Here is a 14,394-nt window from a genome sequence, read left to right as displayed (position 1 = left end):
AGCCAACCAAAGTGAGATTTTGACTATTTTTCACCTTAGTGGGGTTTTCAACCTTGCCAAGATTGGTGATTCACCTTAATGGAGTTTTCAACTCGCCACGATTGGTGTCTTTCATAACGCCCAAGTGACTTTACAACGCCCCGGCGTCAGATACATTGAGTAGTGCCTTAGAGATTGCTTCTTCCCCATGGGTAGACATTTCTTTTGAAGAATTGAAGAAGATGGTGGATCTTATGGAAGATGTCCTCAACTTTGGTTGTGGGATTAAATGTCTTGACACTTGTATAGCCAAGGCCAAATAGAACATTATGACAAGAATTGACACAACCTATCATAAAGGTTGAGATAAAAAAGCTTGACGCAAGGAAGATGGAGTTGCAAGGAAGATTAAACAGCCTTTCCAATTTTGAAAATGATGAATCCTCCACCTCTCTAAACCTCATGCTTAATTACATTACTTTCGTTTCCTTTTTTTGACATTGTAGACTTATTTTCCAAACTAAATATTTACTTTGCTTTCTTGATGGTTTTATTTTTGCACTTGTAAATTGAGATACACGTTTCCATATTTCACTCTTTGTAAACATATAAATGTTTCATAGGTATCACTTTGTGCGATCAAAAGGGATTCTCAACTTCACATTAAGGAGAATAATCTTCAACTTAATATGAAGGAGAATAACACATCCTTTATACGAGCGTTTAAAGTTATGGCCTATTTGTGAAAAGCAAGCTATGGCCAAAAAGTAAGCGATAAAGCTAATGGCCAATAACATATTATCATTACAGTCAAATTATAAACGTTAAAGCTTACAATTGAAATAGGAGTAATATCATTATAGCCACATTATGAGAGTTAAAGTTTTACGGTAGAAATATAAGTAATGAATTTATGGTCAAGGAATGAACGATAAAGCTTACGACCAAGTGCAATAATAACATTATAGCCAAAGTAAGAGTGATAAAGCGTGTTGTTGAAAATAAATGTACTTTAAAATATCACCAAATAGTCAAAATGGAAGCGATAAAGCTATAACTGAAAATGCATTTTCTTTGAAATATTAGAAGAGAAGTAAATGAAAGCTAACTCTAAGAAGTTATTCATAAAAGACAGATATTGGATAGTATTCTCATACATGATACTTTTGAATGTATTAAAAATTTACTAGTGTTGTAATGGCATTGGTCTTGCAATATCCATTCTCGTTCACGTCATGAACAATGTATGATCCTTCCCACTTTGGACTAAACTTAGTTACTGATGTTCCTCTTCTAACATGCTTTACTCTTCTTGAACACTGATAACTGCACTTAGATGTCCTCAGGCATTTGGATGAGCATGGAATGGATTAGTTTGAATCTTGTTGTTTCCAATCAAAACTTCTCCTACTCGTGTCCTCTTATGAAATATCTCACACATGTTCTTACATTTAGCAAAGGGATGACACACTACACGATGATAACAAATTGAACTTCTCTTCTACCGTAGGTGGTCATGATACATAAGAAAATTTTATTTATCCATCTCTGATCCACTTCTGAAGAAGCGCCCTTATTGTGTCTAGTGGAACTGAGAATGGAAAGGGTGCAACAAACTCTTCATTTTGTCTTCTTTTGAAATTGTCACACCTTGGCCTCAAGTTTTCTCGAGGACCTTTTTTTTCTCTACCTCTTCCTTAGATTACGCTTGTAGTTGGGATGTTCTTTCTGTTGAAACGATTAACTCCTTTTTGCCTAAGGACTGTATTATTAGTCCATCGTGCAGCTTCAACTAAAGTGACAAAAGTAAGAAAATGTAAGTTTTCCAAATGCACTCTCTATTCATCGAACATACCTTGATGCAAACTTTAGCCAATTCCTTTTAACCATAAAAATCTTGTGTATCTAGTACCCGTTCTCTAAATCACTATACGTACTACATAAGATCCTTTATTCACTTTTGGTGTTCCCTTCCCAGATTAATGAGAGTCATTTTCTCTTGCATAGAAAAGAACTTTTCTCCAAACATCCTACACATCTGGTTCCAAGGAAACTAAAACTGAGAGTGAGATTGATATACTAGGTGTAAACTTTCTCAGTGACGAACTTAGAGAACTCATTCAGTTTTAAATCATTATCCAAGCCTGTTTCTCCCAAGGTTTTCACAAACTTCATAACGTGTTCCCGAGCAACATCGGTCTTGCCATTGAATTGTTTAAATTTTGAGCTAGTGTAATCCTTAGGATAGAGTTTAAGTTCAAGTCAAACTTTGAGAAGTTGAGGCTTTTGTTCTTCTGTTCGAACAACTTCTCAAGTTCTTCCTTTGTAGCAAAGCTCTGAGCACTGGTTGAAAGGGTTGTCACCAAAATGTAGATGGTTCTTCTGGTAAAGAGAAAGAAGACATATAGTGATAAATGAAACAAAATAAGCTAGAGGCGGTTGAGAGGAACACTGAAGCAGTCCTTGAAGCATAACTATTTTGGTGGCAAGCAATGAAGAATAAGAAGAGGTGGAGAAAGTGGCAGAGCACGATGAGTGGAAAAAGTTGAGCAAAGAGAATACTTGGAAGAGCTTTGAGAGAATTTTGAAAATAGTCTTTGCTGAATTTATGATTCTTTCTTATTGCCTTTAACCTCTAAGGCACTCATATTTATATTGAATAAAAGTGTTTTCTTAGGAATAGTTTGGAGAACATGTTCAACTATGAGAGAATGTGTTTGTCATGGAAGAACAGGTTTATTGGATATGAAGTTCAATCATGAGAAAACGCACTTGTCATGAAAGAACACGTTAAATAACAACTTATGGGATATTGAGAAAATAACCATCTAGTTGGATAATGGGTGTAAGTTTTGGGTAGTGGAGTAATGACACTTGATAGTGCACCACATGCCCTCCATAAAAGATCAGTAACTTAAAGCTCAAGAAATTTGGTGTCATAACTACTAATGAACAATTTGCTTCTAACTCTTAAACCTAACTCTGGTAGCATTAAAAGTATATTTACATGTCTTGTCGGTGTTTAAATAGTCAAAATAGCGAGAATATCAGAGCAAATAATAATAATAATAATTAAAAAAATTAGTAAAATATGTTGTAGAAAAAAGAAACTAAGGCTTAGGTCATATAGGAGCAAGATATTGAGACATTTCTGTTCGCTTTATAGGCTTTCTTTATTTACAATGCTTTGAAACATGTTTCACATATCACACTTTCCTGTACTCCAATGACAAAGGAAAAAAAAAGAGATTGAAAACAGTTCATATGAATATAATTTCCTGTGCTCAATCCCAACAAGGAGTCCCTTTACCTGCCAAGAATTCAAGAGAAGCTAGGGAGACCTGAGAGTGTTTTTAGGAGCACTTATCCAAGAGGTACCAGCAATGGCAAATCTCCACAAGGCGCTAACGTGCTCAGGTAAAGCATATTCAATGCCAACACGAGGACCAACTAATATCTTCTCTGGCTGTGGCCCATCTAAGAGTTCCAAACCACCTATCCACATTTATTGAATGTTCTATTACAGAACTGCACTACATAGTACATAGATTTCAGTGGAAATTAGAATCATGGTACATTTGTCACAACTAATTACCAGGAGCGTAAAGGGGATGGTTAGACCATTCTGTGGAAATTCCAAGTGCCTGACCAACCTTCATTCAAATATAAGAAATTAATAGCTCAGCAAACCTGCATCACTCAAAGAGGTGATAACTCTGTGCACTAATAGTTCATTGAAGTTATTTCTCTCATTGCTGAGTTAAAGAAATTTTAATACGAGAAAGACTGGAAAATTTGCTACCTAAATATTGCCATTTTTTCCTTGTTAATTGTTAGCAACAAGTAGATGAGCAACCAATGTTTCAATCTAGAAAAGAAAGAACTTCCTCACCTGATTGCACATTAATGGTAAATCCTTTTCATAGAACTTCTTTCCCAATTGATATTTCATGAATGCCTCCTCATTTTATTAGCTAGAGTGATGATTTTTATTTTTATTTTTGGCTAAATGACTTGGAAGCTTGAAATGAAAATATAAAAAAAAAAATCAAAAGTTAATTTTCCATCAAAGTTAAAAAAAGCAGGACAAAAGAAGAATGCAAACTGAGAATTACATATGCACATGTGTCGGTAGAGATGATCTTCCCGTGTGCATGCAGGCTTGCCTGCAAAATACTTATAGAGATATCGCACTTTCAAGTCTTGAACATTCTTTTGTGAAACCATTAAAGCCTCGTAATTTTGGTATCTTTTCAAAGCAGTTTGAGTCACTTTAAAGCTGCTTCATAGCAAAGCTGAGATTGATAAATGCAATATATTTTTTGCCTTCCATAACACTTCCATTTCCTCTTCATCATCCAATTCTTACGTACTGAGCATGAACTTCGTTGCAATAGCTCATGTTACTAAGAAATTCAATTTGCATTTATGTGATCCAATGATATAAAGCATAAGACTTAATCTTCGTTTAAGGAAAAATTCACGCGCTAATTATCCCAAACTAATATTTAAAACATATTTATGCTAATCAAACCAACAAAACCATCTCCCAGATACAAGAACATGAAATTATCTTCCATTAGCACTTTTCACAAAATCTTCAAACAATTAAGTAAAACAGATAGGAAGATCAAGATATTGCAAAATTAAAAGGGGGAAAGAATCAGTGCTAACCTTTCCAGGTCCAGTGAGAAGAATAGGTTTCTCAGTTTGCTGACCTCGGCGCTGCTGAATGGTCTCTAAACCTGCAAAGGCATTTATTTATTTCAAGAAAAATAGCCTTTAATAAATACTATACTTGCTTTTCAGACTCAAAATAGATAGCATATAAAAACTGAAATTCTAATGAAGGGCAGAAAACCAGAAATGAATATTCTCACAAAATTTTGTCAAGACTCCACGCTTTCTACGCTCATTTTGCTATTAATTACCAAGTTTACAAAGGTCTCAGATATTTAACAGTAGAGAAAAATATAAGGTATAAAGTATTTAAAAACACTTTCTACACTTTCTATGCAACTGCAATTCTGCAAATAACTGAATCAGGATGATTCAGGGCATGATTATCTTTACATTCACTACAACAAAAGGCCAAATAAGGTATAAAGTATAAGAAATAGCAATGTAACAGAAAATAATACAAGTGCATATAAATGCTAAGAGTTAGCTAGCTATAGTAATACACTAAATTACCGCACACTGGGGCACATGCTCGTATTAAGACTGCAGCCCCAACTCCTTCCTTGTCAGCAACAACATTGAGCATTGTATGAAGACCATAGCAAAGATAAACGTATGCATGCCCTCCAGGACCAAACTACAACAACCCCATAAAGCAAATCAACAAATATTACTAAATAAACAGAAATAATCATAAAACTCTCAAAGATATTAATGAACAAGAATCCAAATTAGCAAGCACATGTAAAAGGATAAAGAAGGAGCTAAACTTACAACAGGGGCTGTCCTTGATGTGATTCCAAACCTACCATGACAAGCTGAGTCATTTGGCCTATAAGCCTCTACCTGTCAAAGCATAATAATTGAAATTAAAAAACACATGGCAAAGAAAATCGAAAGTAAAAAAACAAAAGAGAAACTTTGGTAAAACCCAATTAGTATATAAATATATCTATAGCCTCGAAATGAAAATTTTAATGAGTTTCCTTCAATTTTCCTTGGTTTTTCTCAGAAAACAAACAAATGGGCATTTAAGCAAAAGTCAACTACGCCAATTAATGAAAAAACCTCAACGCCCAAAAACTCCAAAATTCGAGCTTTCGTTTCTATTTTCTCGAGAAAATTCGGGAAAAGAGATTAACAACAAAAATGATCACAATTTACCTCAGTAATCTGAAGAACAACGTCATCTCTCCTTAAAAACTTGCCAAGCAAACGTGGCGCCAAATCAAGAGCGTCAATCTGAAAGAACCCGGGGGACAGTATCGTGGTTTTGGGAAAAGAAGGGTCAGAAACTGGAGAAGACTCGATTTTGAGTTTGGGTTGAGGCGGGGGTTGTATTTGTCTGGGTTTGCGTTTGGTCCTAACGGTCACTGATTTGGAACGCTGACTCGTCCGAGTTTCCAGGTCATTACTGGATTGACTCGGTTGGATTGATCTGTTGGGTTTTGAAGCAACTCGTTTGAATCGGCGAGTTGGGTTCATTTGGAGGCAACGTAAAGAAACTGAAGGAGACCAAAAGGAAATTGATTTTGGTCGGAATTTGAAGCATGGAGGGGCTGTTGAATGTTGACTACGGTTGGGTTTTGGCGGGTATTTGTTCATACATTGCAATACTCGTGGGTATTTTTTGTGCAAGGTTCTTTACTCGATTCTCTAATATTCCTTTTAAAAACCATCAAAATGAAATTTGAAAATCATAACTAAAAAATGCTATTAGTTTATAAAACTTGGTCATTACTTATTGAATAATAACGATTTTATCATTATTTTTTTTATAAAAATATTTATTTAAACAAAGTATCAATAAACATTTCTTATTTATTATTAATGAACCCTTTGGGTATCCTATGGTATAAAATGTTATTTTAAACTAATTCAATAAAGTTTTCTTTTTATATAAAACAATTATATACTTATTTATGTAACTAAAATTTTAATTTATTAATTTATTGTTTGATTTAATCATTATTTATGAAAATTTTCTAAACTTAACTTAAATTATTTGAATAAAATACTCTTACAATTTTAAGTTTTAATCGAAATTTCACGAAAATTTATTAATTTTTAAAATAAACACTCTATCTCAAAAAAATTTTTTCACTTGACACATAAATTTAGCTGTTAATCAACTGTTAATATTTTTATTAATTTAATAAAATGATTTTATTAAAAAGATAATTTTATTTTTTATTAATTTAAAAATTATTATTATATAATTTTATTAATTTGAAAAGAGAGAGCTCTAATCAAGCTCCCCTTAGAAGCTCCAATGCTCCCTTAGAGAGTCCAATAAGGACTCCAGTGCTCTCAAGGAGTACTGATCTTGTGTTCTCCATAGGTAGTAGATTAATACGAGATAAGCAATCGACCGGTATGAGAGAAAGAAATCAACAATTAAAAGAAAAAAATTATTTTAAATATTTTATATTTAATATTAATATTGTTTAAATATTTAAGATTAAGTGTCTATTTTAAAAATTAATGAATTTTTATGTAATTTAAATTAAAATTTAAAAATAAAAATATTTTACCTAAAATATTTTTACCGAAATGTTGCCTTTTTCTTTTCTAAGGTATAATACTAAATTTTTGAAAGATTATATTATCGTACATGGAATGATTCATTATTCTTAGGTAATATGAAAACAATGAATAAAAAACTTATGAACAACCTAATAATAAAACACATTTAATCAATTATCACGTAGAGACATTCATAAACTTTTTTATTGATACAAGAAAAATCCGAATTTTTCATTTTATTTTTATTTTTAAAAAACAACCCAAAAAATATTAAAGAAATTCTTTAATAAATACAAAAAGAAAATGAAAATAAAACAAATTGGAAAAGGTGAAGTGGTGTTGAAAAACGGGGAGATTGGGTGGCTTGGACCGCTTTGCCTGACCCAAAGTTCACTCACGAACAAGAAAGAAACCCTAAAAACAGATTTAGTTAATAGTCTTCCAGATCCTTCCAATGGAAAATAAGAAAGAGAGAGAGAGAGAGGAGCTTTAGTTTAATGTGTTTTTTGTGTATCCCCAAAACCACCGGACTCCCACATTCTAGACTCTTCCTCACCCTGAACCCTCAAGAGAACCCACCGCGCCCCTTTCTCTCAGCTGCTTTTATAAACTTTCCCATCAATCAAAGCCCCCAGCCAAGCACACTAACGCTCTCTCTTTCAATCCGAACACCCCATTTTTTGTTTTCTCTTGATGGCCAAGTACGGCGAAGGTGACAAGCGATGGATCGTGGAGGACAGACCCGACGGAGCCAACGTCCACAACTGGCACTGGTCGGAAACCGATTGTCTCCCATGGTCTAAAACCTTCTTCACCAAATCCCTTTCCAATCTCACCATCCTCGACGGCGAAACCAATCTCCACATCAAGACCAAAAAGGTCGAAAAAGTCGACGGCGAAGCCTACGTCAATGTCCGGAAGGGTAAAATTATTCCTGGATATGAAATCAGTGTGAATTTGTCCTGGGAAGGCGAAGCCAAAGATGGAGAAGGGAAGACGCTCTTGAAAGTTGACGGTAATGTTGAGATTCCATATATTTCGGATGAGAATGCTGACGAGGATCCGGAAGTTAAGGTGACGGTTAAAGATGAAGGGCCTATTGGGAAAACATTGAAGGAAGCGATGCTGACCAAAGGGAAGCCTTTGGTTTTAGAGAAAGTGAGGGATTACGTTAAAACTATGGCGAAAGGAGGCCCCGCTAAAGATGAATTGGAAGCCAAGAAATTGGCTCCCAAAAACAGTAATAGTAGTTGTAATTCAGCCGGGGTGTCTAAGGAGAAAGTTGTGGTGGAGAAGGAAGTGAAGAAGGAAGCGAAAAAGGAAGGGAAAAAAGGGTTTAAGACGATTACAATGTCCGAGAAGTTTAACTGTAGAGCTAAGGATATGTATGAAATTTTGATGGATGAGAATAGGTGGAAAGGGTTTACGCAGAGTAATGCTAGGATTAGCAAAGACGTTGGTGGGCAGTTCAGTATTTTCGATGGGTCGGTTACTGGGAGTAATTTGGAGTTGCAAGAAGGGAAGTTGATTGTTCAGAGATGGAGATTTGGGAGTTGGCCTGATGGGATTGATTCTACGGTAAGTTTAATTGGTCTTTTCTTTTGTTTGTTTACAAGTTTTTGAGATTCAGAGAGTGATTGAATGATGGCTTTGGTAATGGGTTTTGATTGCAGGTAAGACTTGTTTTTGATGAGCCTGAGCCTGGAGTTACTATAATCAAGCTCACACATACGGATGTTCCGGAGGAGGACAGGTTGGTTTTTATCTTTAGTTGTTTTATTGTGAATATGGCAAATACGTTGCCAATTGAATTGGGTGATTGATTTTGGGTTTATGCTGATGTGTGATGCAGATACGGGAATGCGACTGTGGTGGAGAACACGGAGAGAGGATGGAGGGATCTTATTTTTAATAAGATTCGGGCAGTATTTGGTTTTGGAATATGATTTATTTTATTCCCAAATGAGGAACTAGTCTTTCTTTTTTGTTTTGGAATTCTAGAATTTTATTAAAACGTGTCTGTTTTCGGCAATTATTGTGACAGATTTGTATGAGCCAAGCAGGTATGATTTTGGTCTATGGTTCATGGTTTTAAACTTGGAAGTTGGACTGAGAGTCATCTCTGTCTTGTTTGCCAATATCTGAACTATCCCTTTAAACTTATAACCTTGACAATGACGAAAATGTTGTCTTACAGTGACTATTGTAATTCTATGCATTGGGTCCCCTTGAGGACCTTCATCCTTGGTGTGCTTTCACATGATCTTTGTTCATGTTAATGAAGAGGCTCTTCATCCTTGGTGTGCTTTCACATGATCTTTGTTCATGTTAATGAAATGATGTTCTTAAGAGTGAAAATCTAATCACCTTGGTGGTTTAGTTCTCTACTATCTATTTGTATTGCTCCTGTGATTTGTCAGAATTCTGAAAAAGGTCAAATTGCGCCGCTCTTTTTCTTCTGTTAAAGCATATAAGAACTGAATTGCATTAGGTCTTAGAAGGATGGAGGCCTTATGGGCAAGTTGAAGTTTGTGGTTTGGTTGCCTGTGGTTTTCATGTTCTCACAAGAAGTAGAGATCTGATGCAATAACTATGGCACTCGGCTGGTGCATTTTTCTCAGGATAATTTAATGATTTTTGGATTGTGTTCATGTAGTTTGAATTTGATTACTGAGCTCCTGTCTTTGCCAGAGGTATTGTGAGGCTAATTTCTGGTCCAGTTAATGTAGGTTTTGGATAACTTATTGTTTTTGGAAGGATTTCAATTGGTTTTCATTTTAATATCTGGAGCTTGGACCATAGTTACCATGGGTGGGGTGTATGGTTAGTTATTCTCTTTGGTTTGCTTGTTTGGGAATACAATTGAAAGCATGATATTATTTTTGTTGTCATAGTACGCATGGTGATATAGGAGTTTGTTATATGGGATTCCTTGTGCTTATAATGAAATTTCTCTTGCACCTAACATGTTTACTTGTCCAAAGTGAAGTACTTTCTTATTTGTGCAAATTGTGTTGGCATTTGAAAGAGCATGAAGATAAATCTTAGGCCATGTAATACAGAGTGCTGTTAGTTACAGGACAGCGATTATGAGATTAGAAGAAAACCATATGGATGGCCTTACAGTGGTTTGGTTTAACTTCTGCAAACAAATGGATATTGAAATTGTTGTTTATCTTCAACTTTGATATCTTGATCCTTTACTGATAGTAAAGTTAATTGTAATGGAGGTTGTTTGCGTGCATTCATCCCTTTGCTAAGGGGTTATCAGTAAAGAATAAAAGAGAGCTTAAGGTATGGGGATTAATATGTTTTTTAGTGATATCAAGTGTGTGGGCAGGTGAAGTAGCATTAGGTGGTTATGTTGATGGGATGATCAACTAGATGTATAAATGAAGTACGCTTAGTAGTGGAGATACGAAGATGGATGCAGTCTAGTAAGAAAAGATAATTTACATATCATCAAAGTACTATCAGTGGTAGCATAGCGAGCATGTTTGCTCCATTGCATGTGTTAGGAGGAAGTCACAGTTTCAATTCTAGGGCAGTATGGTAAGGATTCTTTCCCTAGGTTGGATTATTGGCAGTTGAAACTTCTATTTCGGCCCCCTATCAGGATTGTTTCTCATAGCCCTTGCCCCTGTACCTTTCAGCCTTTTGAAGAATTATCTTCTGCTCTATCACCATTATATATTTCTGCATAATACAGGGTCGACCGTTCTTTTTGAGGTTGCCTGATGAAATTATTCATCTAGGAAGCTTGGCCAAGATTGTATAGAAGGTAGCCCTATTCTTAGATTGTACCTCTCCTTTTAAGAATTAGCCTCTGCAGTTTCATTTTTCATTTTGTACTGTGATGTTATCGATGGGTACTAAGAGGCGTACAAGCTCACATGACGAGAACTTGTACAGAGCTTGGCTGAGATTGAATCAAAGTTAATTCATGAGTTACAAGAACCCTACTTGTGCATATTGAAGTGTGCCCGATCTGTTGTTTTGTATGTGATGCATGGTTGACTTGTGATGAACATGGAAACTTGCTCTGGAGTGATTCAGAATCTTAAAGATTCTGTTGTAGCGGAAGCTAAACTAACTCTATGTCCCAATTGTTGCTAACAAAATAAGAGACGGATAATATATGTGCCTAAGCAATCCAAGCCTAGGTATGCTGGAGAGGAGTTTGCTCCTCATAAATTGGCACAAGTAACGGTCAGTGTTCCACGTTTTTATAGTTTTAGGTGGCAAGAATCAGTGCATTAATTGTGTGGAAAATGTCGGCACAATTGATGCAATACTAGAAAGCCGAAAGGATTATCTTCTGGCTGGCCCTATCAAGGCTTAATCCTCGTAAACGCACATCGTGCAATGCCCATCAGATCCAAAAGTAGCTCCACTTGGCATGGCATCCTTAATAGGGAGATTTGTCTTTTTACATTGTGTTTGCTAGAATTGAAAGAACAACAAGGATTTTTACTTTGGGTCCTTTGTGCCTTTTTCCGTTGTGGCAGACGATAAAAACGCTTGTGGCGCGATGTACTTAAACCGTTTTTGGCCCATAGCGTTAGCATTAAGCTTTGATTAGAAAACTTAAAAATGATAAAAAGGTAGAACGTCGCCTGAGAGATTCGAACTCTCGCGGGATAAACCCATGTACTTAGCAGGCACACGCCTTAACCACTGGCCAAAGCGACGTCCCCGCTGGCTGAGTGTACTATTACTTTTAGACTAATTAATGTCTCACAACAACTCTACAACAGCACCCCGCACGTGTTTTTCTTTGTTCGTTTCTGGTGAAACAGTTTGGCTTGTACTTCTGCAATTTTGTTAGTTTAATGCGACCTTAACAAAAATGTTAAAAACAAAGAAAAAAAGAAAACAATGTCTAGGTGTTTCAACTCTAATATTTGTGTTATATACCCGAACAAAATTAATATGCCACAGTAAGCCTTTCAAGTTTCAATTGCTATATTTAGATTGTATACAGACAATCTTCAAAGCTTTTCATACTATGGTACTTGCAGACATTAAAAAACAAAGTAAGAAGACCTCTCTGCACACAGCAATTGCAGCATACCATGGCCATGCTAATTTCAAACTTCAAATTCAAGATGCATCTTTCCTTTATGCATCAACACTGATTAGTGGAATTATTTCTACTGTACAAATATGGCTTTTCTATAGGAAGTGAGTTTCCTTATCATGGCAGAGCAGAGAAAGAGCTAATTCTACAGAGAAGAGTGATGGTCCCAGTAGTTTAATCATACAAACTTTTGGATCATTTGTCTCACTTCTTCAATCACAAGCCATGCCTTGTGTCCTCCAATTACTTCTTCTTTCATCTCTCCATCCTTCCATACCTGCAACAAGTTTTTCAGATCCTTCTGTCAATCTTTATAAAAGAGTCTCTTTTAATATCAAACCCAGATTTAGTTTGTAGGCAACGCACCTGAATTGTTGGCATTTTCTGCTCAGAAAGGCATAAACAATCAAAAAAGAAATCATATCAGATTACGAAGAGAGAAAGAAAGTATATACAAAGCATATCATATACATACAGAGATGTTTCCCCGCTTCACTAGACCTTGAGGTACCTTGTTGACATCCACACAATAAAATTTGATTCTAGGAGGATTTAAAACAAAAAAGAATACGTCAAGAACATAACAAAAATAATTAAAGCAACTGATTATGGCATGAGCAGCGCAAAGTACTTCATAGCTAAACTAGTTTTTGACAAGGACTAACAGCTGGGCAGTCGATGATAGATGATTTAAGCCGATGATGAATACAGTTACTCATCATGGTGCAGCTTGAACTTAAGACTTTAATCCAAAACCTCAAGGTGACCCCCTTTTCATTGAGATGAAAAATACTAGAACTCGAATGTAAGTTTTTACTCAAATTATCATCTCCAACCTTCTATAGCCTAAAACACACATTGGTTGCCCTAGGTTGGGGTGTAAAATATTGTGCAATTTTATATGAAGGGTCAGGTGGCCAAAAAGTTCAGATAATTTAGAAACACATAGATTTCCAAAACTAGTAAAAGATTTTCACAAACTAGAGTAGAGCCTAAAGAGGGAGGAGGGAAATTACTTGGTATTATACTCAGCTGCCAATTTCTCCAATTTAGGCTTCAAATAGATACATTTCCGGCACCAAGCAGCCATCCTATCAACAATTAAACAAAACCAGGACCTAAACATTTTGCAATTCATATAGCAGAGGACAAATCAAATAAAGATTAGATCAACAAAAACATGGAGAGTGAGGAAACCAGTCAATGAGAATAGGCTGGGAGAGCTCTTGAGCACGAAGCAGAATTTGATCAAGCTGATCACAATCGTTGATTGGTTCCATCTCAACCGCACTTGGTCTGGACAAATCAGGCCAAAGAGCTTCTACTCTCCAATCTCTCCTTGCAATATTCTTCTTCCATTTTCCATTCCTCCTATCAAACCCAAAATACCCACAATTTTTTTGCAACAACATGCAGCTCCCACTGTTCCAAAGCTGCTGTTGTTGGTCCCTCTGATAGAATTCTCTATACAAAATTTGAGAATTTGCTGCCAAAACTGACATCTTTTTTTCCTTTTTTTTCCTTTCCTTTGGTTCCAATATAGTATTTCAAAGATATTTTTGATAGGAAATAAGATATTTAGGCAAAAGGGTATGTGGAAAAGTAGAAGAAAAGCATAACTGGCTTTGAAGGTTAGACCCTCTGGCTCTTTGTGTTTCTTTTTTATAACACCGTTTGAGAGTTGGAAGTTGCGTTTCTGATGTAGTTTGTTTGCGTTTTGGTGTGGACTGATTCATTTGAAACGTTGGAAGATGGGGAGAGAGAGACTGTCTGTTCAATGAAAGGCTTATCCGTAAGGTAAGGGAGGGAGAATGGGATGTGGGGACCACACTGCTATAGACTATAGTTGCCCACGTTTTCGTTTTTTTCTAAGTATTTCCAATTTCCTCGTCTTTTGTTTTGTTCTTCACTTCCCGGCCTTTTTCATCCTTTCATGAACCGGGTGAACGTCGGCCACAGTTATGTTACTATTTTATATGCTTTTCTCAATCGAATTCTTCTTTTTTATTAAGTTTTTTTATTTATATATAATTGAATTTTTATCACCTAATGAAAACATAACAGATTTTATTTTTAATGAAAGTTTTCACTTCTTATATACATAGAAATTTTCGTAACATGTTAATTAA

General features: G+C 35.6%; 3 protein-coding genes and 1 non-coding gene across 4 annotated transcripts; 1 reads left to right on the top strand and 3 right to left on the bottom strand.

Annotated features, from left to right (window-relative positions):
* LOC18599136 (DNA-3-methyladenine glycosylase) lies at positions 3,118-6,338 on the bottom strand. The gene is made up of 6 exons (XM_007028968.2): positions 5,824-6,338; positions 5,434-5,505; positions 5,173-5,296; positions 4,654-4,724; positions 3,575-3,632; positions 3,118-3,474 (listed from the first exon to the last, which is right to left on the bottom strand). Exons 1-6 carry the CDS (start codon positions 6,262-6,264, stop codon positions 3,311-3,313), a joined length of 930 nt encoding a protein of 309 aa, XP_007029030.2. The 5' UTR covers positions 6,265-6,338; the 3' UTR covers positions 3,118-3,310.
* Positions 7,545-9,501, top strand: LOC18599135 (activator of 90 kDa heat shock protein ATPase homolog). The gene is made up of 3 exons (XM_007028966.2): positions 7,545-8,763; positions 8,859-8,938; positions 9,038-9,501. The coding sequence occupies exons 1-3, from the start codon at positions 7,879-7,881 to the stop codon at positions 9,129-9,131; spliced, it is 1,059 nt and encodes a 352-aa protein (XP_007029028.2). The 5' UTR covers positions 7,545-7,878; the 3' UTR covers positions 9,132-9,501.
* On the bottom strand, positions 11,796-11,876 carry TRNAS-GCU. The gene has a single exon. It is a non-coding gene; the product is annotated as a tRNA-Ser (tRNA).
* On the bottom strand, positions 12,119-14,021 carry LOC18599134 (thioredoxin-like 3-1, chloroplastic). Its single transcript, XM_007028963.2, has 5 exons — positions 13,463-14,021; positions 13,282-13,356; positions 12,741-12,807; positions 12,632-12,649; positions 12,119-12,542 (listed from the first exon to the last, which is right to left on the bottom strand). The coding sequence occupies exons 1-5, from the start codon at positions 13,765-13,767 to the stop codon at positions 12,444-12,446; spliced, it is 564 nt and encodes a 187-aa protein (XP_007029025.1). The 5' UTR covers positions 13,768-14,021; the 3' UTR covers positions 12,119-12,443.

The sequence above is a fragment of the Theobroma cacao genome, chromosome 5, assembly GCF_000208745.1.
Source record: "Theobroma cacao cultivar B97-61/B2 chromosome 5, Criollo_cocoa_genome_V2, whole genome shotgun sequence".
NCBI classification, from domain to species: domain Eukaryota; kingdom Viridiplantae; phylum Streptophyta; class Magnoliopsida; order Malvales; family Malvaceae; genus Theobroma; species Theobroma cacao.
Note: the sequence above shows the minus strand (reverse complement) of the source record. Positions and strands in the feature narration are given on the sequence as shown.

Excerpts from the sequence above, each read along its gene's own strand:
- LOC18599136 (XM_007028968.2), bottom strand. The coding sequence starts at position 6,264 with ATGAACAAATACCCGCCAAAACCCAACCGTAGTCAACATTCAACAGCC. Across the intron at positions 5,506-5,823 it reads TTGTTCTTCAGATTACTGAG|GTAGAGGCTTATAGGCCAAA; the intron begins GTAAATTGTGAT and ends ATGCTTTGACAG. Across the intron at positions 4,725-5,172 it reads AGCATGTGCCCCAGTGTGCG|GTTTAGAGACCATTCAGCAG; the intron begins GTAATTTAGTGT and ends ATGCCTTTGCAG.
- LOC18599135 (XM_007028966.2), top strand. The coding sequence starts at position 7,879 with ATGGCCAAGTACGGCGAAGGTGACAAGCGATGGATCGTGGAGGACAGA. Across the intron at positions 8,764-8,858 it reads CTGATGGGATTGATTCTACG|GTAAGACTTGTTTTTGATGA; the intron begins GTAAGTTTAATT and ends TTTTGATTGCAG. Across the intron at positions 8,939-9,037 it reads GATGTTCCGGAGGAGGACAG|ATACGGGAATGCGACTGTGG; the intron begins GTTGGTTTTTAT and ends TGTGTGATGCAG.
- LOC18599134 (XM_007028963.2), bottom strand. The coding sequence starts at position 13,767 with ATGTCAGTTTTGGCAGCAAATTCTCAAATTTTGTATAGAGAATTCTAT. Across the intron at positions 13,357-13,462 it reads CAGCCTATTCTCATTGACTG|GATGGCTGCTTGGTGCCGGA; the intron begins GTTTCCTCACTC and ends AATTGTTGATAG. Across the intron at positions 12,808-13,281 it reads GCAGCTGAGTATAATACCAA|AATCAAATTTTATTGTGTGG; the intron begins GTAATTTCCCTC and ends AAATCCTCCTAG.